Source organism: Ahaetulla prasina, chromosome 2 (genome assembly GCF_028640845.1).
Source record: "Ahaetulla prasina isolate Xishuangbanna chromosome 2, ASM2864084v1, whole genome shotgun sequence".
Lineage (NCBI taxonomy): Eukaryota > Metazoa > Chordata > Lepidosauria > Squamata > Colubridae > Ahaetulla > Ahaetulla prasina.
In genome coordinates this window covers 198,954,624-198,976,033 of record NC_080540.1, presented here as the reverse complement: position 1 = coordinate 198,976,033, position 21,410 = coordinate 198,954,624, and the positions used below count along the sequence as shown (strand labels likewise).

The window sequence follows — 21,410 nt, the reverse complement described above, 5'->3', positions numbered from 1 at the left end:
ATGGTTTGTTTTTGAAGATTTAGTGGTAGTCATAGCTGGATAAACTAATAAGACCAATTAATGATTCTGAAAAGTGGGTAAGTTTTCTAGGTCATTAGTTTTGCTTTGTATTGGATCCCTATTTTATCTATCACTATGGAATTAATGATAAAAATGGGTCATGGCAGCCTGCAGTAATAAGCATAAGCAATGAAATAAGCATAGAGTATATTCATGCATTTCAGGCAGAAAACAAAATACTCATTTGAGTGATATTTGATGAGTATTAAAATTAGATTTGGAATGAACAGAATATATTTTGGAAACAGATTCCCTGTAGTTAGTCTTATCTTATTATAATGGGCAAATATTACAGACCAACTAATTCCCCGAGCTAATAAAATGAGCTTTCAAACATCAGGATTAAAGGAGGTATGTTTACAGCAATACTAGGATGTCGTTGCGTATCAGTCTTGAGCCAACAATATACTGTATTCCTTCAATTAAAAAACAAGTACTGTAATTGCTTTTTCATCTTTGCTTGAAAATCTAACACGGTTACAGAAATATTTATCATAGTTCTGAGATATCAGCATCAGGAAAGCTTTATAATCATTAAATCATTAAATAATGATCATTAAATCATTATAATTTAAGACGTTTTACAAAGAGCAATAGCAAATAAATACAATAAATAGCAAAAAATAGCAAAAACATATATTAATTTATTGTAACTGTTTAATACCTTTCATTTTTCAGTTGTTTGCATGACCTTTTTAAATCAAAGGATAAAAAAGCTGAAATTCGCAAATGTATGAAAGTATTGTTAAATCCAAGAAGAAATAGAATTACATTATAAAGCTCATTAAAATAAAATAAGGACTCCTGATCCAGTGCAAAAACTTAAGCCTTTAGGAATCAACCATGTTGCCAGTACTTTAGAGGAAATGAGAATGTAAACACAGCTTATGTCTTTTCCAATGTCTGAATAAAAAGGTCTTATTATAGTAGATATTTAGTTAGCTACATGGAAATAAAAGATACGAGGTTCTTACTTCTAATCATATCTTTAGTTATGATCTAAAGAAACTACAAGTATTTGATCTCACTTTTTCTTTTAAAGAAACTCATTCCAATTGAGATGTATAATTCAATAATTTCAGAAGTATTATACAATCAAAAGTAAAGTTTGATTCTCTTTTCACTGTTTCTAAAACTGGTCCATTTTTGTAATTCAGTAATTAGTCAAGCTTGACCTCAGTGTTTGCACAGATTAGGATATCAACAAGTTTTATTGGGAGGAAATGGTCTTTTTCTCTCTTGGTATTCTTCCCATGATATAGAATTCTGGATTGGGATGCAGATCTATGAAGTGAGCTAAGCGATTTGACATGGCAAAAAAGGCTGAAATGGAGCTTATGTCCCAGGCATCTTCTCGGTCAAATCCGTGTGCCTCTAGCTTCTGAAAGTGCTCTTCCGTTATGTTATCTGCTCTGCAGATAGCAAGGGCAAAGTCAAGCATGGCCATTTCCCGGTCACTTAGATCAGCCAGTTTCCAATTCACAGCCACCTAAACAAAAACAAAGCCACAAGAAATTACAAACTTCCATTTGGGTTCATTTAGGGTTAAATGTGAGATCACAGCTCAGATCAGCCTGTGTCAAAGAAATCAGTATCTTCAGAACAAGGTTTGAGGAATATTTATGAATGCGAACTATAACACAATGCAGGATATTCATAAAAATGTAACCAGATGAAAGGTATTAAACTATGTTTAATGATGTACCTGTCTGATATTCTGTTCAAAAATTATTTTTTATCTTTTTCTAAAAAATAAATTTATTTATTTATTTATTTATTAATCACATTTATATACCGCCCTATCTCTCGAAGGACTCAGGGCGGTTCACAGGCAAATAAAAAACATATAAATACAGATTAAAATAACAATTAAAAAACTTATTCTACAAGGCCGAATTATTAAAAACAATATAAATAATAAAACCCATTTAAAACCAATAAATTTAAAATCTAATCCAGTCCTGCGCAGATGAATAAGTGTGTTTTAAGCTCGCGACGGAAGGTTCGGAGGTCCGGAAGTTGACGAAGTCCTGGGGGTAGTTCGTTCCAGAGGGTGGGAGCCCCCACAGAGAAGGTCCTTCCCCTGGGCGTCGCCAGACGACACTGCCTCGCTGACGGCACCCTGAGGAGTCCCTCTCTGTGAGAGCGCACGGGTCGGTGAGAGGTATTCGGTAGCAGTAGGCGATCCCGTAAATAACCCGGCCCTATGCCATGGAGCGCTTTAAAGGTGGTTACCAAGTAATACCAAAGTATTTTTTATTTTTGCACATATTTATTTCTTTTATTTAATCTATTTGTATGGCTGCCCATCTTAACAATTGACTTTGAGTGGCAAACAATATTATAGTTAAATTAAAAACCATTATAAAACATATGAGGGTATCCTGGCATGTGCATTTTTCACTCTTAAAAGAATGTAGTGTGACTTGTAGCATCTGCCAATATAATCTTTGATAATAACCAAGGCAGGTTGGAGGGCTGAGTAAGCTTCTGAAGTCTTTAGAAATGGATGAATTTACTTTACTTTCATTTTAACAGAATCTCATTTAGAACTAATCTGTAATTATTTTCTTTAAAAAATCTTTCAAGATTTTCTTTCAGTTGCAATTTATTACAAGACAGGTGCTACTTAAACTTCTTGCAACCATATTCCCCAAATAGAATTCAATGAAGAACAAAACTGTTAAGAATAACATAGTCATGACACACCCACTTTGGAAAACTGGCTTGTGAATTTAGAAGTTACTTTCACTCATTCCTTCCAGTTTTCCCAACTTTTCCCACAAAGATTCCAAGCTACTGCATGTACCGTATATACTCGAGTATAAGCCGAGTTTTTCAGCACATTTTTTGTGCTGAAAAACGTCCCCTCGGCTTATACTCGGGTCTATACGGCTTATACTCGAGTTTTTTTTTTTTTAAGCCCCTCGGCTTATACTCGAGTATATACGGCTTATACTCGAGTTTTTTTTTTTTCTTTTTTTCACATTTTACCGGACTGAAGCCCTGCCGGTGCAGTGAGAGGGCGGGGCGGGGGAGCCGCCAGCCTTCTCAGCTGAGGGAGGAGGTTTCAACCGGTAGGTGCCTCATTTCCCACCCTCGGCTTATACTCGAGTCCCCAGTTTACCCCAGTTTTTAGGGTAAAATTGGGGACCTCGGCTTATACTCGGATCGGCTTATATTCGAGTATATACGGTATTTGATCATGCTTATGTACTATTTAAAGCAGAACAGAAAGGAAAATAAACTTGGGTCTGACCTGATCTGCCAAAGTTGGTTTCTTGGAGTAGATGCGATGTAAGGCACTATGTGCAATTACACAGTAGGGACACTTGTTGACAATACTGGTAGCCACAATAATGAGTTCTTTGTCAGCCTTGCTTAGGTTTCCTATGGGAGAAAGATGAATCTTATTTCTATAGCTGCTTCAGGACTTATTCCCCAAAGTAAGTATTACGACTCTAAATTAATAGGAATTATCCTGCACTTGCTTTACTGCTTTATCTTGACAATTTCAATTCATGCTTGATGTGATACCATGTCACTGCAGGCAAGCAACTTCAAATAGAAGTTAAACTGTTATCTTCTGCTAAGAAGGCCCTCGCAAATAGCCCCTGAAATGGGACTAATGGCTTTTTATTATTCAGCTTGGAAAAATAATACTATTCAAATATAAACTGAATCCTAACAGCTACTACACACCCATAAAAATCTTGTAGCACAGTCCATAATCTGCACAACTAATGCAAACAAGAAATAATTGTGGATCTCAAATACTCAGGACTAAAATGACAATTTCTCCAATGTACCAACAACTGAATCGCTACTGCAGTAATCTGCACGAATATATTCACATTTTAAGGACTAGCTTTTAAAATAAATACAGGTAGTCCTCGACTTACAATAGTTCATTTAGTGACCGTTCAAAGTTACGACGACACTGAATAAAGTGACTTATGACCATTTTTCAGTTACAACCTTTGCAGCATCCCCATGCTCACATGATCAAAATTCAGATGCTTGGCAACTGGTTCACACTTACGACCATTGCTGTGTCCCAGGATCATGTGATCACCTTTTGCGACCTTTTGTCAAGCAAAATCAATGGGGAAGCAGTGATTTACTTAAGAACTGTAGCAAGAAAGGTCATAAAATGGGGCAAAGCTCACTTAACAGATGTCTCATTTAACAACAGAAATTTTGGGCTCATTTTGCAGACATAAGTTGAGGACTACCTGCAAACCATTCTTTGCTGTATATTGTAAAATTCTATGAAACCTTTTATTTTCATTGAAGGCTCATCATCATCATCAATCTTGTTTCAAGAATTACTGGAAAACCATATTTGATATAACAATGGCCCATAGTAATTTTCTGATTGCAAATTAGGGATTCTTCAGGGATATGAGAGCTAATGGATATTATTGTAATTAGCTGGTTCCTGTTCTATAGTCAAAGAAAACTTGAGCCAATTCTTAAATTCTTGGACCTATATTGGAATACTAAATGTCACTAAGTGACTTAAGAGATTCTTTCAGGAAAAAGTTTCCATCAGGAAGTGGAGGCTGGGTATTCTTACCTGTCTCTTTGTTCATGATGGCATTGTAATAGGCAAAGAATGCCCTAAATTCTGCTGGCCGATGAGCCATAACCTTAAACACGTTGGGCAAAAACCCAGTCTGAGGATTAAGAAAAAAAATAGTTAGACATCTTTAATGTAAGAGGCTATCCAACATCTGTATTATTTCAATTCACAGATACTGTAGTTACAAGGCAGAATTAGTTTGGATCATGTACAGATAGCCCTCAACTTATGACAGCTGGGACCAGAATTTCTGTTGCTAAGCAATATGGCTGTTAAATGAATTGTGACTTATTTTACAACTTTTGCCATTATTAAGCAAATCATTGTTGTTGTTACGTGAATCACATGGTCATTAAACAAATAAAGCTCCCCCCACTGATTTTGTATGTCGGAAGCTGGTTGGGAAGGTTGCAAACAGCAATCGCACAACCCTGTATTGCTGCAACCGACATAAGTACATGGCTGTTGCCTAGTACCAGAATTTTGATCATGGGACTGAAGGGAGGCTGCAGCTGTATAAGCATTAGGACAGGTCATAACTAATTTCTTTCAGTGCCAGTGAAATTTTGAATGGTTGCTAAATGAATAGTTTATTCAAGGACTACCTGTAGTTGAGAATGATGTTAATGGAGAATAATAACTCAATGGAAAAACATATCTTCTCCTAGAAGGAAATCTCTAGTTTTTAAGTCTTGTCCTTTCCAATTGAAAGGTTGCTAGCAGGCAAGAATCTAGAGCACCACATTAACCACACTTAGCTACGTGGAGTAATAAAATTATCTGCTATCACATTTTTTAAAAAAGTCTATCAAATATTATTTCTTCCAAACAATAGCCCTGTTATCCAATGTGGCTCAAGAAGGTGCTCAGTCATCTGGGTGGCTTTTGTAGTTCTAGAAAGTGAAAAGAAAAGGAGATATACAGTTCTTGAAGAAGAGTGATCGATGGCTTTGCAGGCACACACATTATCATCCAAGTGTCCAATCCAAGATACATCATTTAATTCATTAATGCTTAAAGTACCAAATTCAGACAATGTTTAATCAGAATTTTTATATTTTCATGCCCTGCTAAAAAACATCCTTCACTTCAGATGCCTCTTTCACTGATATAATGGACAAAAACAGCTATCAGAAGGTATCAGAGCCAAAAAGGGAAAAAATGTTAAGATAGGAAGTATAGTCCCACAATAAGGAAACTAGCATTGGCAGGATTGTTCCAGTAAGATATTTTTACCTTTACTTCCATTTCCTCCATGAGCTCCACTATATCATATGGCAAATCCGTCTTCTTGGGTATTGGATAGCGTCCAATCTCCTTAGTAGTATTTTCTCCTTCTGTACTCTTTGGACGATTCAGTGCTACACTTTGGGATCTTCCCCATAAGTTTCCTGATACGCTGAGAGGAAGAAACTAAAATACAGAACAAAAGATAATATTTCATTAACGTGGGATATTAAATGATTATTTGTACCTTTGATTGTCTAAAACAGCTACAGTCCTTAAGAGTTTCAGTATCACTGCTGGTACAAGATCTAAATAGGCATTTCAAGCTAGTGCAGTGAGATTGCTACATTCCCCCACCTACCATTTTGAAGAGATAAACCCGAGTTTACTGTCAAATATAATTATAGCTTTTTAAATACATACTGTACACAATAGGGTACAGTATAATATTGAAAAATCTATACAGTAGCTAAAGATATTGACTCATAAAGATATTGACTCATAGAAGTCCTTGTGTAAATCTGTGTTCAGATCACTACTTTAGATTCAAACCTTATATTCAGCTATTTGGGGCTCAACCCTCACTAGCTTTTCATGAAATTTTCATAATGAGTGAATGTCTGATATTGTTAGCATAGATCCACTTTTGAGATAATCTTCTTACCTTCTGCTATAATAGTTCAGGCTTAGATTCTCTTATGTGTAGAACACACTATTTTATCTCTTTATTAAATTTATATGTCACCCATCTTACTGTTGCAGCAACTCTGGTTAGGAGTATGTGAGGAGAAAGCAAGCAGAATGGCTATGAAACAGAAAAATGGTCAAATATCTCCCAGTTTTGAAACTCTTAAAAAATAGAGGTGAAGGAACTGTTGAACTCTGATTTTTTTTACAGAGAAGTTGAAATTCTGAATGGAGATGTTTTTTTTTTGACATAAAGGCCAGATGAAATGAGAAAGCAGTGATATTGTGAGATTCATGATGTCGCTTTCTCACAAGGAATTCTCAAGGGATTATCACTTTCTCACAAGGGATTCATAATGCCTTCTAAAGTTGTGCAAAAACAACAGTTTATACCAGGGGTCTCCATCCTTGGTCCCTTTAAGACTTGTGGACTTCAACTCCCAGAGTCCCTCAGCCAGCAAAGCTGGCTGAGGAACTCTGGGAGTTGAAGTCCATAAGTCTTAAAGGGACCAAGGTTGGAGACCCCTGGTTTATACCATTTCACTGATGGTTGGGATGGTGCTATGAAGACACTAAATAAATGGGGAAATATCTCACTTTGGATAGTGAAATGGCTCTCTCTCTCTCTCTCTGTGTGTAGGGAGAAAGGGAGTGGGTGGGAGGGATGAAAGGAGAGCTAGGGAAGCAGCTATATCCAATGAGCTGCTGCATCTCTTCTTTTCCTCATCAGCATTTCTGTCAGAGATCAGTTGATTCTCTCTGCTTTGGTGAACTAATGGCCTCCTCCATACTCAGAAAATGTTTCACTTTGTGAAGGACACGAGGTGGTGGTGGTGGTGGTGGGGGAGCTATTGGGAAAGGATTCCAATAAACGAGATTGTGCTTTTCTCCGAACAGGAGAGAGAACCCTGCAACAGGCCATTACACAATAAATAAAGAATTCCAGAGTTCATTTGAATTAATCACTGGGCACCCAATTGCAGAAGATCTGTTAGCTGCAAATTTCCCTTTCGCCTCCTCACCCTTAACGTACTGCACTAACGGTATAAATATAAAAGAGCCGAACCCCATCATCTCCCACGGCTCCCCCTGGCCGAAAGCGCTCCCTGTTGAATTAGGTCCAACATGCGCCGCTCCAGGATATCCTCCACAGCCCGTTTCTAGGCGAGAATAGAGTGGAAATGTTAAGAAAAGGGGGAAAGGGTGGGGGGCGCGGCTGGTGGAGCGCTACTGACCGAAACGGAGCCGCCACCGCGGCGGCGGAGCTGGAGGAAGCCGGAGAGGAGAAAACGCTTGATCATGATACCCTTGCGGAAAACAGGACCGAGCGATCCGAAACGGCAGCCTTCGGTGGGTCTTGGGAGGCGAAAGGAAGCACGCATGCCCGGCACAGTTTCCCCAAGCCCGCCTCCTTTATGATATCATTGCGAGCACGCCTCTCGAAAGCCGAGCTGTCCTTTATAATGTATTTAATGTAACAGCCCAAGCTGTTGAGGGCTCCTTTCTCTTAAGCGTGGCGTGGGGGGAAAAATGAGATCGGAGTCGGTGGGAGGTAGTGAAGACGGAGAAGTAGGAAAAGTTGCCACCGAGAAACCGTACGAGGCAGGCGGGGATGGAGAAGAGGAGGAGGAATTAAGTGCCAGATGAAAAGAGGCAACACAAGGGAGATTTGGAGGTGGGAGAGGAGGTGGTCCGAGGCTGCCTTCATTGGGTCGCTATAAAAAGCGAATAAGCCTGCCTGGAAAATCACTGCTACCGTTTTTTAAGATTAGGGGGTTACCCTGACTCCTATTATGTACGCGTTTCGGAAACCATGTGGTTCTCACTTGGTATATTTTCTGTAAAGAGCGCTCCTGGTGTTTCTGTAATGCTGTTCGGGGCTTCTTGGGGTCTACTGTAATGGGTTGCTTGAAAAAGGTAAATAAAAAGTGAACTGAAAGGTGCTTTTTCAAAGAGCAACTGGACTTTTGTTTTTTTCCTTGAGGAAGAGGTTTCGCTTCTCATTCAAGGAGCTTCAGTTCTGAATTCAGTCAGAACTGAAGAAGCTCCTTGGATGAGAAGCGAAATTTTCCTCAAAAAATAAAAGTCCAGTTGCCTTTTGAAAAAAGCGCCTTTGAGAGAAACCATAATCTGGATCAGGGGTCTCCAACCTTGGCAACTTTAAGACTTGTGGACTTCAGCTCCCAGAATTCCTCAGCCAGCAAAGCTCAGCAAAGCTGGCCTGAGGAATTCTGGGAGTTGAAGTCCACAAGTCTTAAAGTTGCCAAGGTTGGAGACCCCTGATCTGGATGACTGTAATCTTCATAGACATAAAGAATGAGTTGTTGGAATAACCATGTAAGGACAGTATGTCCTCACTATTGGCATCCTTCAGTCTCAAAAGACTATGGTATCGTGCTCTGGAAACAGCATCTAGTGTGGCTAAAAAGGCCAGTTCGAGAGTGGCAATCCCTTCCACACTGAGGGCAGATACATTCTGTCCCCTGCCCAGATCCCAGATTTCGCTGGTTCCGGGACTGCCTCTTTGCCTCAACCTGCTGAACAAGTGTCTCTTCGAATTGGAGAAGGACATGCTGCGTCTTTAGCCTCTAGGCTGAACGATCGGAGGTCAAGGTTTCCAGTTCTTAATGTCCATTCCCAGGGCCTCACTAAGCACACTATTTTATTTAGTATTCATTGTTTTATTTTACTTTAAATTTACCAAGGTATGGAGATGGAATGTGACTAAAGAACTATGAAATAAGGAGAGCAGTGGAAGAGTTGATTAATTTCACATTGCATTTGAATATTAGCTATATAGAAGCCACAATTAAGATAACTTTTTAATGTCATTTTTTTACTGTGGGCACACTGGCCCGCGTTAAAAATGAAATTCTGTTGCCTGCTCTCAAGAGAAAGTGTATATCTACCCAAACACATACATAACACATACACACACATATTATTAATCACTGTCCATTTTGATTATTTAATCACTGTCCATTTTTCATTATCCATGAATCTGTTAAATTGCTTCACTAGTTTTAACCAAAAGGATTTCTCATCTACTCAGGAACTCAAGAGTACAAGATTTATGAACAAATTCAACATTATAGTTTCCCTGGTTTTAACTTGAGATCTCCCATAGTTTTCCTTGCTTGCTTGCTACATAATAAGCAACACAATAATTCCAACTAGCTCACCTATCTGGTAACTAAACATTCAAACAAGTTAAAATTAAGGTTGTGTGAGTGTATATAATGAGTTATCAAACTTCATCCAAGTTTCTACTTAAATCGGTTTTTTGGACTCATCCTATTTGGCACTGGGCTTAAATTATACAGAGTTTAAGTTCCAGACTTTTTTCTCCTACTTATCCAACTTAAGAGGCTTTGGCTGGTTTCTTGATCTCCTTTGGTGTTGCTTAAAAATACATTTATATAGTGGTTTTCTGCTGAAGCCTTGAAACTGTTGGTTTCTGCATGTGTATATGAAGAGGAAAGAGGTTTAAATTTATTTGACTAGAAATAAAATGCTTTTCTGTCCCCAGACATGAAGATGTTCATGAATTTCATTCAACATACATGAGGTGAGAATTTTTTCTTTCATTAATAAAAAGATAAGCAGTTACTGTTCCCACTTCCTTGCAGATTTTAAGAGGAGTCAATCTAAACAAGGAGAGAAGCAAACTGAAATTAAGGAGAAACTTCCTAACAGTGAGGACAATTAACCTGTAGAACAGCTTTCCTTCAGTCATGGTGGGTGCTTCATCACTGGAGGTTTTTAAGAAGAGATTGGACAGTCATTTGTCTGAAATGGTATCGAATCTCCTGCTTGAGCAGGGGGCTGAACTAGAAGACCTCCAGGTACCCTTCCAGCATGATTCTGATTCTGATGTAGTGGTTAAGATGCCAGGCTAGAAACCAGGAGGCAGTGAATTCTAGTCCCATCTTATACATGAAAACCGGCTTTGGCCCAGTTACCCTCTCTCAACACTTCCCAGGATGTTCATATATAGTTCAAAAGTGCTGAACAGACTATGGGTTATTTCAGTTAAGTTTTTTTAGTGAATTTACTAGAGATAAAATTATTCAGGAAGCTTGCAAACTGAAGGAAAAAGTGAGGAGGAGACAAAATTTGGTGTTATTGAAACAGATAAACTAATTTACAGAAAACGATTACATTTAAGGCTTTTTCAGAAGGATGGAAAAGATTTAATAGAAGTGAAGGTTTTTATTTAAACGTATAATATTGCAACCAAATGGAAGAGAAATAATTTATATTATTCAGGATAGGAATACAAGCAAACTTGAAAAAGGCTCCCTCTGGTGCAAACTCAAGGAACAAACTTGGAGATTTGGCCACGCTGGAAATGACGATCACAAATGAAAGAAGATTGTTTATAAAAAAGGTTATTGATAAATACTTTTTAGAATGAATAAGTAAAAGATCTAGAAGAGTATTAAAATATGTTTGTATTAGGATTAAGTTATATGTACATGAGATATATGAGATAATAAGTAATTCTTTAGAAGGAGGGAAGTTAACATGGAAAACAAATTAGGATAGAATTTATTAGCATTTATTTATTAATTCATTGTGTGAAGAACAATGGGTTAGAGGAATATAATTAAAAAGAAAAAATCTAAGAAAAATCTAGAAATTAAAGATTCATAAGCCAACTATTAAAAACAGTTCCCCAAAGGTGTATAAACACTCATAAAATAAATACTTAAACAAAATTTCAATACCACTTCTAAATTGAAAGCAAAAATAAGATTTTGTACTTTATTAGAAAATAAATTTTAAAAAGATAAGTGATTTATGAAATCAATATATTTATGTTCAAACAATTACTTACAATACCAATAATAGCACTTAGTATTCAAGATTTTTGAAGAACTATATAGATAGCCCTTGATTTACAACCACAATCGAATCTGAAAATTCCATTGGTAAGCAAGGCTGTTGTTAAGTGGTTCATGCCTCATTTTATGACCTTTTTGCCACGGTTAAGTGAATCATGTAGTTGTGAAGCAAATTTGGCTTCCCCCTTTGTCAGAAGCTCCCTAGGAAGGTTGCAAAACAAACCAGGATGTTGCAACCATTGTAAATATGTGCTGGTTGCTAAGCACCTGAAGCATGATCACATGAATGTGGAGATTCTGCAATGGTCCTAAGTGTGAGAACTAGTCAATTTTTTCAGTATCATTGTAACTTTGAACGGCCATTAAACAAATGGTTGTAAGTTGATGCATATATGTTTGAGAGTGGAGGTTCGTTCTCCGAGCTTGTGGGTTGGTTCTGAATGTTTCCTTAGCAGGCTAGGTAACATCTTCAGCAGAATGTAGGGGTTGTCGATGTCAATGTTCTTCTGCTTATAAGGGTTTTGTGTAGTCAGTAGGTCTTGTGATAGTGGGGGGGGGGGTTATGTCAGGTAAGTGTCATCCTATACTCGAACTACAGATATTTGCCACTATCCCAACCTCAGAGATTGTTAAGAGTTATATATTGGAGTTAACCAGTGTTATCAACACAGATATTCAATACACAGGTTCATCATTTACAGAAACAGAATAGCAGACTTCAACATTTTGAAAATGGGAAATCTCCTGGCTTAAATGTTTTATCAAGGATTACCATAATTCAAATATATTTTAATTACAGATGTTTTATGCATATGTAATTTATAACATCGAGGGAAGAATATTCCTGATTCATGTCAAAAATCTAAAATTACACATTTTAAAGCCAGGAAAAATTGCTTAGTACGTTTTTGTACTTCATTATTAAAGTCAAAATTATTGACTAATCATCTCAAATCTGTTATAGATAGAATTATGTATTCTGATCAGTGTAATTATAGAGCAGCAGTTAAGATGATGTTACTAACCCAACCTGCAATCTGAACTCCCCAAAAAATCAACATTTTTGATTAAAATAGAAAAGCTCAGAGATGCAACAGGATTAAGTTAGGTTTCAATATTATTATAAATAAGGTAAAAATAAAACCAGCCCCATTTTTTAGAATTAGATTCTCTAAAGTGAGAAAATATTTAAGTATATGAAAGTAAGCATGACGGGCTACATCAACCAAATAGTACAGAACTTTGATAGTACAGTATAGCATGTGATAGAAAGTGCTGCAGTCCATTAGCCAGACTTATCCATAGCACTGAGGAGCAAATATTCTTGTAAATACCAGCAAACTTTATTTGGAAGATTGGACCTTGTCTTTTTCTCTATCCATGTTATAATATTCTGGGTTGGGACGCATATCTGTGAAGAGAGCTATGCGATTTGCCATGGCAAAAAATGCTGAAATGGAGCCTATGTCCCAGGCATCTTCTCGGTCAAATCCATGTGCCTCCAGCTTTTGAAAGTGCTCTTCCGTTATGTTATCTGCTCTGCAGACAGCAAGGGCAAACTCAAGCATGGCTACTTCTCGATCACTTAGATCAGCCAGTTTCCAATTCACAGCCACCTATACAAAAGCAAAATACAAACTTTGGGGCGTAATGTTTTTGGTTTTGTTTTCTTCAGTAATCTTTCCATCTTTCTTTTAAGCTGCTATCTTTTAAAATTACAGAACATCTGAATTTAGAGCAAGCTTCTTTTTGTATAACTTGTTTCTTCTGCTTTTTTTTTGAACTTATTGTATATAAATACAAGAAATCCACCCACACCTTAGTCACATCCTGGCTAGATTTCTGCAATGAGATCTATATTGAGGCTGCTCTTGAAGTCCATTTGAAACCTGTAAAAGGTCCAGACCAGGGGTGAAATCCAGCAGGTTCTGACAGGTTCTGGAGAACTGATAGCAGAAATTTTGAGCAGTTCAGAGAACCAGTAGCGGAAATTTTGAGTAGTTCAGAGAACCTGGCCCCAGAGTGGGGTGGAAATGGAGACTTTGCAGTATCCTTCCCCTGCCATGCCCACCAAGCCACACCATGCCCACCAAGCCACGCCCACCCAACCGGTAATAAAAAAAAATTGGATTTCACCACTGGTCCAGACTGCAGCAAGTGGGTAATATTGGGCATAATTCTACACTCATGTAGCATCATAATTTCACAAGCTGTACTGGCTTCCAATAGGCTTCTGGATGCAATTCAAGTTATTGCCTATGAAGCCCTACATCAGAGGTCTCCAGCTTTGGCAACTTTAAGATTCGTGGACTTGAAGACAAGTTGACTGAGGAATTCTGGAAGTTGAAGTCCACGAATCTGAAAGTTGCCAAGGTTGGAGACCCTGCTCTATATGACACAAGGCTGGATTATTAGCAGGACTGCATGATTATTTCTGCCTGTCCTACTAGATTACACAGGGTAAGCATGCTACAGTCTTGTTTCTGGGGCTCTGTGGGAACTGGAAGAAGTTATCTTCTCTGCTGCTCTATCTACCTAGAACAATGAAGATGTGGCTCTTCTCCTGGGCACTGAGCTTTCATGTTGACTTTCACTTTCCTGCTAGGAGAGTGAATGTTTGTTATGCCCATCTCAGTTATGTGCATCTATATGACTATGGTTCGTTAGCTTGGTTTTATTCATTTTTGGTGCTCTGTTTTTTATTGATGTACACTTCTAAGAGTCATGCATTATGAGTTGGGCAGGTAATACATGCATACATACTGAAACTGTTTGCTGCCCAGAGTCTTTATGGATTTGGACAGCCTACAAGCAAAGGAAGAAAGCAAGCAAACTTCTTTTATTCATTTTTTCTAATTTTACAGATCTTTTCATACAACTAGATGATAATAAGGGAAAAGAAAATGCTTGCAAGAGACAAACAAGACAGATATGAGGACTGACCTGATCTGCTAAAGTTGGTTTCTTGGAGTACTTCCGATGTGAGGCACTATGTACAGTTACACAGTAGGGAGTACGGTTTACAATACTCACAACCACAGCAATGAGCTCTTTGTCAGCCATACTTAGCTTTCCTGGAGAGGAAGAGAGTTGTGAAAGGTGAGTAGTCTCAGGGCAGATTCACCAAAGCACAAGTTGGTGTTGTGTATGAATGTTGCCCTCCCCTAATACCATATAGTTATACAAGATCAGCTTTTTAAAAATGTTAATGTTTTATTATGCCAGTAGGAGCAAACATAAGGTATTTTTTAATAATTATATATACTACTATGTGCCATCTTCTGGGATATATTCTTTTAATGCTGAAAGAAGCCTCACTTGCCACAAAGTGTACTGTACAAATGCACATTACAGAGTCAAAGCCACAACAGGATTCACTCATTTCCCAGAAATCATAAGTCAATGTGGACAGTCATTATCAACAGACATCTTAAGTAAAGTATAATCAAGCAAGAATAGAACTGCATTCTCTGCATTAGGCAAATGACCAAATCTTAAACAAAAGCAGTCATTATTGGGTTTGTTTTTAAAGAGGAAGAAGGCAACAATAGTTATGAATAGGTTGGGCACTTATCTGACATTCTATAACCAAAATGAAATCAGAAACCAACAAATTGGTGGTGCTAAAAGACAGAACAATGCCATACATCTGAATAGCATTCTAGACCTGTTCTGATGCCCCAAAATCCAATCATATTACTAATTATTGTTGACCACTTAGTACCCTATTCCATACATAATGGAAATTAAATTATGATAGCTTTTATGGTGAAAAGTGCCATACTCTAGTGATATGTATTGGGAATTTTAATTAAATCTCCTCTGAACTTCACAATAGTCTCAAAGAGGCCATCAGCAGACTTACTAGTTTCTAGCATTCACATAAAGAACATGGGAAACTGCATTCAGTAGTTCAGAACTAACTCCCTATTGTTTATGAAGTATCCTAGGACAAGGGTCTCCAATCTTGGTCCCTTTAAGACTTGTGGACTTCAACTCCCAGAATCCCTCAGCCAGCAAAGAGTTGAAGTCCACAAGTCTTAAAGGGACCAAGGTTGGAGACCCCTGTCCTAGGAAACTACCGTATATACTCGAATATAAGCCGATCCGAGTATAAGCCGAGGTCCCCAATTTTACCCCAAAAACTGGGGTAAACTGGGGACTCGAGTATGCGAGGGAATGAGGCACGCTGGGGAAACCCTCCCTCCCTCAGCTGAGAAGGCTGGCGGCTCCCCGCCCGCCCTCTCACTGCACCGCAGGGCTTCCCAGCCGTCCGGTAAAATGTGAAAAAGAAAAGAAAAACTCGAGTATAAGCCGTATATACTCGAGTATAAGCCGAGGGCTTAAAAAAAAAAACTCGAGTATAAGCCGTATAGACCCGAGTATAAGCCGAGGGGACGTTTTTCAGCACAAAAAACGTGCTGAAAAACTCGGCTTATACTCGAGTATATACGGTAATTGCTTTTGTATTAGAGCCCTACTGCATCACCTTAAGATTATTTTAAAGCTTTCTGATATCATAGTACTTTAATAATCTATGTTGGTTCAAACCTTCTTTAGTTCAATGGTTCTTAAATTACACCTCTATTCTTAGGAATACATCTGGAATGCAATCTAGTGCAATTGGTTTAGAAAAAAATCTTCAAAGCTTCCATGTTTGACTGCTACTCATACCTGTTTTCTTGTGCATGACGACATCGTGATAGGCGAAGAATACCCTAAATTCTTCTGGTCGATTAGCCATCACTTTAAACACATTGGGCAAAAACCCATTCTGAGAATCAAGGAGGGGGGAAATAGTCAGACACCTTAAAATCACATTCAAGACTATTCAGGGAAAAATATTCAGGAGTCCAGAATTATTCTCCCCATTTGGTATTAAGACATTCTAGTGGGACTAGTATTTCTTGAACCATAATGTTCTCAGATTTGTTGTTGGTTTCTCTGTTAGCGCTCCTCTAAAATACAGCAGGGTGAGTTTTCATTTTAAGACAGTTACCTCCCAAGCCATTGAAGGAAAATGGCCAACAACTTAGCTGGTGCTAAAAACATTCCCTCCTAATTGTTCTTGATTCTCAATTTGCACACACAATGACTGAGGAAAAGGTCCAAGAGAGAGAAATCAGATGTGGATCCTGCATTCGAGTAGACACTAAATAACTGAATGGAATTCTTGGGTCCTGAGAATATTTGCAAAATCTCTGAAACAATGTGCTGAGGTTCAAATATGAGGATACTACTGCGTGATCTCAATTCTCTCTTTGTGAGGCAGCCTAGCAAAAGAAGGACTTTACAACTGAGGCTTTTTAAGCAGAAAAAACCCAAATTCTAAGTGGAAGGATATAAAGACAGATAAATGCCAGCTAAATAATATTGGGCTATGTCAGCTAAATAATATTGGGCTATGTGGACAAATAAGCTATCTGTTTTAAGGCAGTTTTTAATAAATGCTAGCAAATATTGCTTCAAAACAGTAAGCCTGAAAAATGAAGCTCAACAGGTGCTTTTTTGGGGAGTTTTCTGTTACCAGATGTTGAGATTTATAGAGGGTTTCTGAAGATATAGGACTGATGTGCTTCTTCTGGCTTGATGGCATGATGGAGCTACACTATTAGTCTGAATAGCAAATAAATAGCACCTGATCAAGCCTTCATTGTCATTTTTCTTTTCTACTATGTTATGAAAGGTACCAGCTAACTTGGAAGAGCAGAAAAGGGCTAAACGAAAGTTTTCTCTTTCTGATCCTGTTTCTCATCTAATCACAGCCCGATTATTGCACCTATTTAAACCCCAGTATGTAACTTATCTGAATAAGAAACATATATTGAGGAATTCTGGGAGTTGAAGTCCACAAGTCTTAAAGTTGCCAAGGTCTCCACCCTGTATTAGATAGCATATCAAATTATCCTTAATCATCATTAGGTTCACATGTAAAGTTAGAAACCAGCTGTCCAACAAAGCAACTCCTAACGTCTCTTTAATCTGATAATGCTCAAACTCTAATCAATTGTATAGGAACAGCATTATGTTGAAGGTTGATAGATACAAGCTTCTATGAACTGATTTTTTCCAACTGATTTCTTTTACCGTCACTTCTGCTTCTTCCAGGTGTTCTATTATATCGTGTGGTAGGTCTTTCTTATTGGGCATTGGATACCGCTCAGTTGGCTTGGTGTTGTCTCCTTTTGTGTGGTATGCATGATTCAAGGCTACATTTTGGTTTTTCCCCCAAAATCTCTCAGGCATGGTTCGAGGCAGAAGCTATAATACAGAAATATATAATATAGTATTTCATTTAATAAAGTACATATGGCATATAGTTCATCAGTGCTCCCCAAATTTAGTGAAATTAGAACTGCATTATTTATTGCCTGAAACTCTTTAATAGGCCTGTATAATTAGCACTGCTGCAGGAAATGTTTATAGCTATCCACATTACCTTGTTCAATGGGATGAATTCTCACCAATAACATATTTGCTTGAAGAATTGGGGGAAATAAGTTATAGAACATTTGCTAACTTTGAATCACTTATAAAAGAGGCAGAAAGCAGACTCAACTCACCCCCACCTGTCAGTAAAGTCTTTTTTTCAGAATTTCATTCTCATAGACTTTACATAGGTTTTACTGTCTATTGTGGAATGTTATCTAGACAGACATGTTATCTACTCTTTTACTATCTATTGTGCAATGTTATCTATCAGGACTTAAGAGAGTCAAGAGTTTGTTGGATTTAAAGTGATTTATTATAATTACTTTCAAGTACTTTGGAGCGAAGCAAAGATGAATGAATGCAACTGCAGTTACTCCCCACTTAATGACCATTCTAAGTTGCAGCAGTGCTAAACAAATGGTAGTTATGATTGATCGTTGACGTTACCACCGTTGCAGTCCTCCTGTGGTCATATCATCAAATTTGGGCACTTGGCAGACCAGCCATTTTTAAATTATTTACTGCTTTTAAAATAGTGACACCTGACCCTCCCCCCAAAGATAAAAAAAATACACAGGCAAAGAAAAAATAAAAAGTTCTTTTTTTAAACAGTGAAAAAAATATCTCAGGAAAAAAAATTAGCAGAAGGTAGGATCTGGTAGTGAGTTATTGCATAAGAGCTATACCTGCTTTTTGGCAATGAAGCTGATATTTGTGATATTAGGCTAACAAACATTGAAGATTCCTTTTAGGTCAAATGGAAAAGAGAAATGGTAGACTATGGATCAGAATGAAAGCTGCAGTGAACATAATACAGGCACACACAAAAATTAGTGACCAAATCGTTCCTGTTAAAAGGTTAAATAGGTGGAGTCTCAGTTATGCAAACTCTCTTAACTAAAATTGTCCCTGTAGCCTTCCCCATTCCTCACCCTCCTAATATAACGTAAAGTACCAACCCTCAGATTATATGGATACACTCTGATCATAGCCCTGAATCTGCAAACAGGTATATTCAAAAGGGATCACTGCATTTAAGTGGTGCAATTTTGCAGTGTTAAATTGCATACTTTATTGAATTGTATATTTAAATTCACACAAAAAACTATATTTAATTTTTTTTGAGTTTTGGCCTCAATGAGTTTTCACATATATATTTTTATCAGTGTGCAGGCTCTTTTAGTTATCTGCTTTGGCAATTTTAATAACCTCCCTGGAGACCTTTACTCAAATTCAACTTTTCCAAAGAAAATACGTTATAAGGGAAAATGTTAGCCAGAGTCACACCTACAGTACTTGCAATATGGAGTCACCTCTTGCAACATTCAGTTTCCCAATAAAGAGTTCACGCAGCTGCAATAATTGCTAGGTACAATCTGTTTCTTAACACAATTATGTTCTGAATTTTGCCGCAAGTTATTCTGAATGGCCTTTCTTCATGAAGACATCACCTGGGGCAATTCTAGACCTCTTTCTCAAGCTGAAGCCAACAGGGAAAAACCCCTGCTGCCCACCCCTACAGCCACATTGCCCCCCATCTCTGAAAGTCTGGCGTGGCCTGTGGGCCTTAACTCAATATTAAAAGAGAGTGATGTCTACCTGTGGCCATTTTAAATTCTCAGCCAAAAGCATCCAGCCCAAGAAAGAACTATGGTAATCTCCCCAGCTCCCATTTGTTTACCATTCCCATCCAAGACTCCTTTTCTGAATCACAGTTGGATAATTCTCCAACTCAAAATAGGTTTTCTCCCAAGCACAATTTTGTACCCTCTGCCCTTTACAGTGGGCACAAGTGGTGGGTTTCAAAAATGTTTACTAGCGGTTCTGTGGGCGTGGCTTGGTACGCATGGCAGGGGAAGGATACTGTAAAATCTCCACACGCTCCAGGGGAAGGATACTGTAAAATCTCCATTCTCACCCCACTTCAGGGGAAGGTTACTGCAAAATCCCCATTTCCTCCTGATCAGCTGGGGCTCGGGAGGCAGATAATAGATGTGGGCAGGGCCAGACAGAATTTTTACTACGGGTTCTCTAAATTACTCAAAATTTCTGCTACCGGTTCTCCAGAACTGGTCAGAACCTGCTGAAACCCACCTTTGCCTTTACAGCATATTTGTACCCTTTAATACTGGGTTTCTCAACCTCAGCTACTTTAAGATGTGTGGATTCCAACTCCCAGAATTCCTGGGAGTTGGAGTCCACACATCTTAAAAGTGAACAAGGTTGAGAAACCCTGCCTTGGAAAAAGAATCCAAGTTGCAAAAGAAATGTTTTCTTCTGCCTCGGAAGATTTTCCCCAAAGATTGCACCGCGTATCTGGAAGGAAGTTTGGGAAGGGAATATAAGAACTGGAACAAACGGGATATGTGGGGGGAAATTCTCGCTCGACAAGCTAACTGGAGACGATCAAGTCCTGCAGAAGTGGCTAAATGGAGGGTAACACTCACCGAAACAGATGCTCGAGGCCAGAGCTGCAAGAGGCTGCTGAGAAGCGACTTCATTATGGTGTTTCCCAAAGAAAGAGCAACAACAGAAGTTTGGGGCTTTCAGACTTCTACTTTAGTCTCGGATCGGAAGAAACCACGCCTACCAATCCGCCCCCTCTTCTAACCTTGGGGGGAGGGGGGAATCACCAGGAGCAAATAAATTGCACCACAAAGGGGGAAGTTGCAGGTTTGTAACCAATGGCAGGAAAAGACCAGAGGGAGAGTTATGCAACTGATAGAAATCGGAGCAAGTCACTCACTTTTCCAGTTTCGCTGAATAGAATAGAATAGAAATAGAATAGAATAGAATAGAATAGAATAGAATTTTTTTATTGGCCAAATATAATTGGACACACAAGGAATTTGTCTTGGTACATATGTTTTCATTGTACGTAAAAGAAAAGATACCTTCATCAAGAATCATAAGGTACAACACTTAAAACAAGCAATCAGGAAACAATATCAATATAAATCGTAAGGATACAAACAACAAAGTTTCAGTCATACAGTCATAAGTGAGAGGAGATGGGTGATGCGAATGATGAGGAGATTAATAGTAATGCAGATTTAGTAAATAGTTTGATAATGGGATTGTTCTCTTGTAAGTGATAGTAGGGTTTCAGAAAGCCGCTTTCAGATCAATAGCCACGCTGCTGTTTTCCCATGTTTTCCTCTAGAACGCATTTTAAGTTATTTTCCAAAATCGTTTTAGGTGAGTTTCTAGGTGTGTGCACCTGTGTATTTTTTTTTCTTTCCAAGAGAATATCCATTAAAGAAAAAAAATATAGATTTATTATGGTGCGTCATGTGTTTTGATAGATAGTGGGAGTTTTAGGTGGTTTATGTGAGGTAAAGACAGAGACAACGTGGGGAGTTACAAATGGAAAAGGTAACGGCACCATCTAGTTCTGTAGGGAAGCACAAAATCTCTGGAAAGAGTCCGGCTATCCTAATCTATGGTTTACCATGCAGGTGGCTGCTTGTCAGATTTGGCTTCAATATGTTTTCTTAGACAAGGGACGAGGTGGCTCAGTGGCTAAGATGCTGAGCTTGTCGATTGAAAGATCGGCAGTTCAGCGGTTCAAA

General features: G+C 38.2%; 2 protein-coding genes across 2 annotated transcripts; both read right to left on the bottom strand.

Moving 5' to 3' along the window:
• Positions 1-684: 684 nt before the first annotated feature.
• Positions 685-7,944, bottom strand: LOC131193277 (uncharacterized). Its single transcript, XM_058173290.1, has 5 exons — positions 7,795-7,944; positions 5,882-6,058; positions 4,640-4,739; positions 3,320-3,450; positions 685-1,549 (listed from the first exon to the last, which is right to left on the bottom strand). Exons 1-5 carry the CDS (start codon positions 7,939-7,941, stop codon positions 1,271-1,273), a joined length of 834 nt encoding a protein of 277 aa, XP_058029273.1. The 5' UTR covers positions 7,942-7,944; the 3' UTR covers positions 685-1,270.
• A 2,766-nt stretch (positions 7,945-10,710) lies between these two features.
• LOC131192960 (uncharacterized) lies at positions 10,711-20,438 on the bottom strand. Its single transcript, XM_058172605.1, has 5 exons — positions 20,286-20,438; positions 17,494-17,667; positions 16,081-16,180; positions 14,350-14,480; positions 10,711-13,022 (listed from the first exon to the last, which is right to left on the bottom strand). The coding sequence occupies exons 1-5, from the start codon at positions 20,337-20,339 to the stop codon at positions 12,750-12,752; spliced, it is 732 nt and encodes a 243-aa protein (XP_058028588.1). The 5' UTR covers positions 20,340-20,438; the 3' UTR covers positions 10,711-12,749.
• Between the last annotated feature and the right edge of the window lie 972 nt (positions 20,439-21,410).

Excerpts from the sequence above, each read along its gene's own strand:
- LOC131193277 (XM_058173290.1), bottom strand. The coding sequence starts at position 7,941 with ATGCGTGCTTCCTTTCGCCTCCCAAGACCCACCGAAGGCTGCCGTTTC. Across the intron at positions 6,059-7,794 it reads GCGGTGGCGGCTCCGTTTCG|TTTCTTCCTCTCAGCGTATC; the intron begins GTCAGTAGCGCT and ends TCTGTATTTTAG. Across the intron at positions 3,451-4,639 it reads CATCATGAACAAAGAGACAG|GAAACCTAAGCAAGGCTGAC; the intron begins GTAAGAATACCC and ends TTTCTCCCATAG.
- LOC131192960 (XM_058172605.1), bottom strand. The coding sequence starts at position 20,339 with ATGAAGTCGCTTCTCAGCAGCCTCTTGCAGCTCTGGCCTCGAGCATCT. Across the intron at positions 17,668-20,285 it reads GGCCTCGAGCATCTGTTTCG|CTTCTGCCTCGAACCATGCC; the intron begins GTGAGTGTTACC and ends TCTGTATTATAG. Across the intron at positions 14,481-16,080 it reads CGTCATGCACAAGAAAACAG|GAAAGCTAAGTATGGCTGAC; the intron begins GTATGAGTAGCA and ends CTTCCTCTCCAG.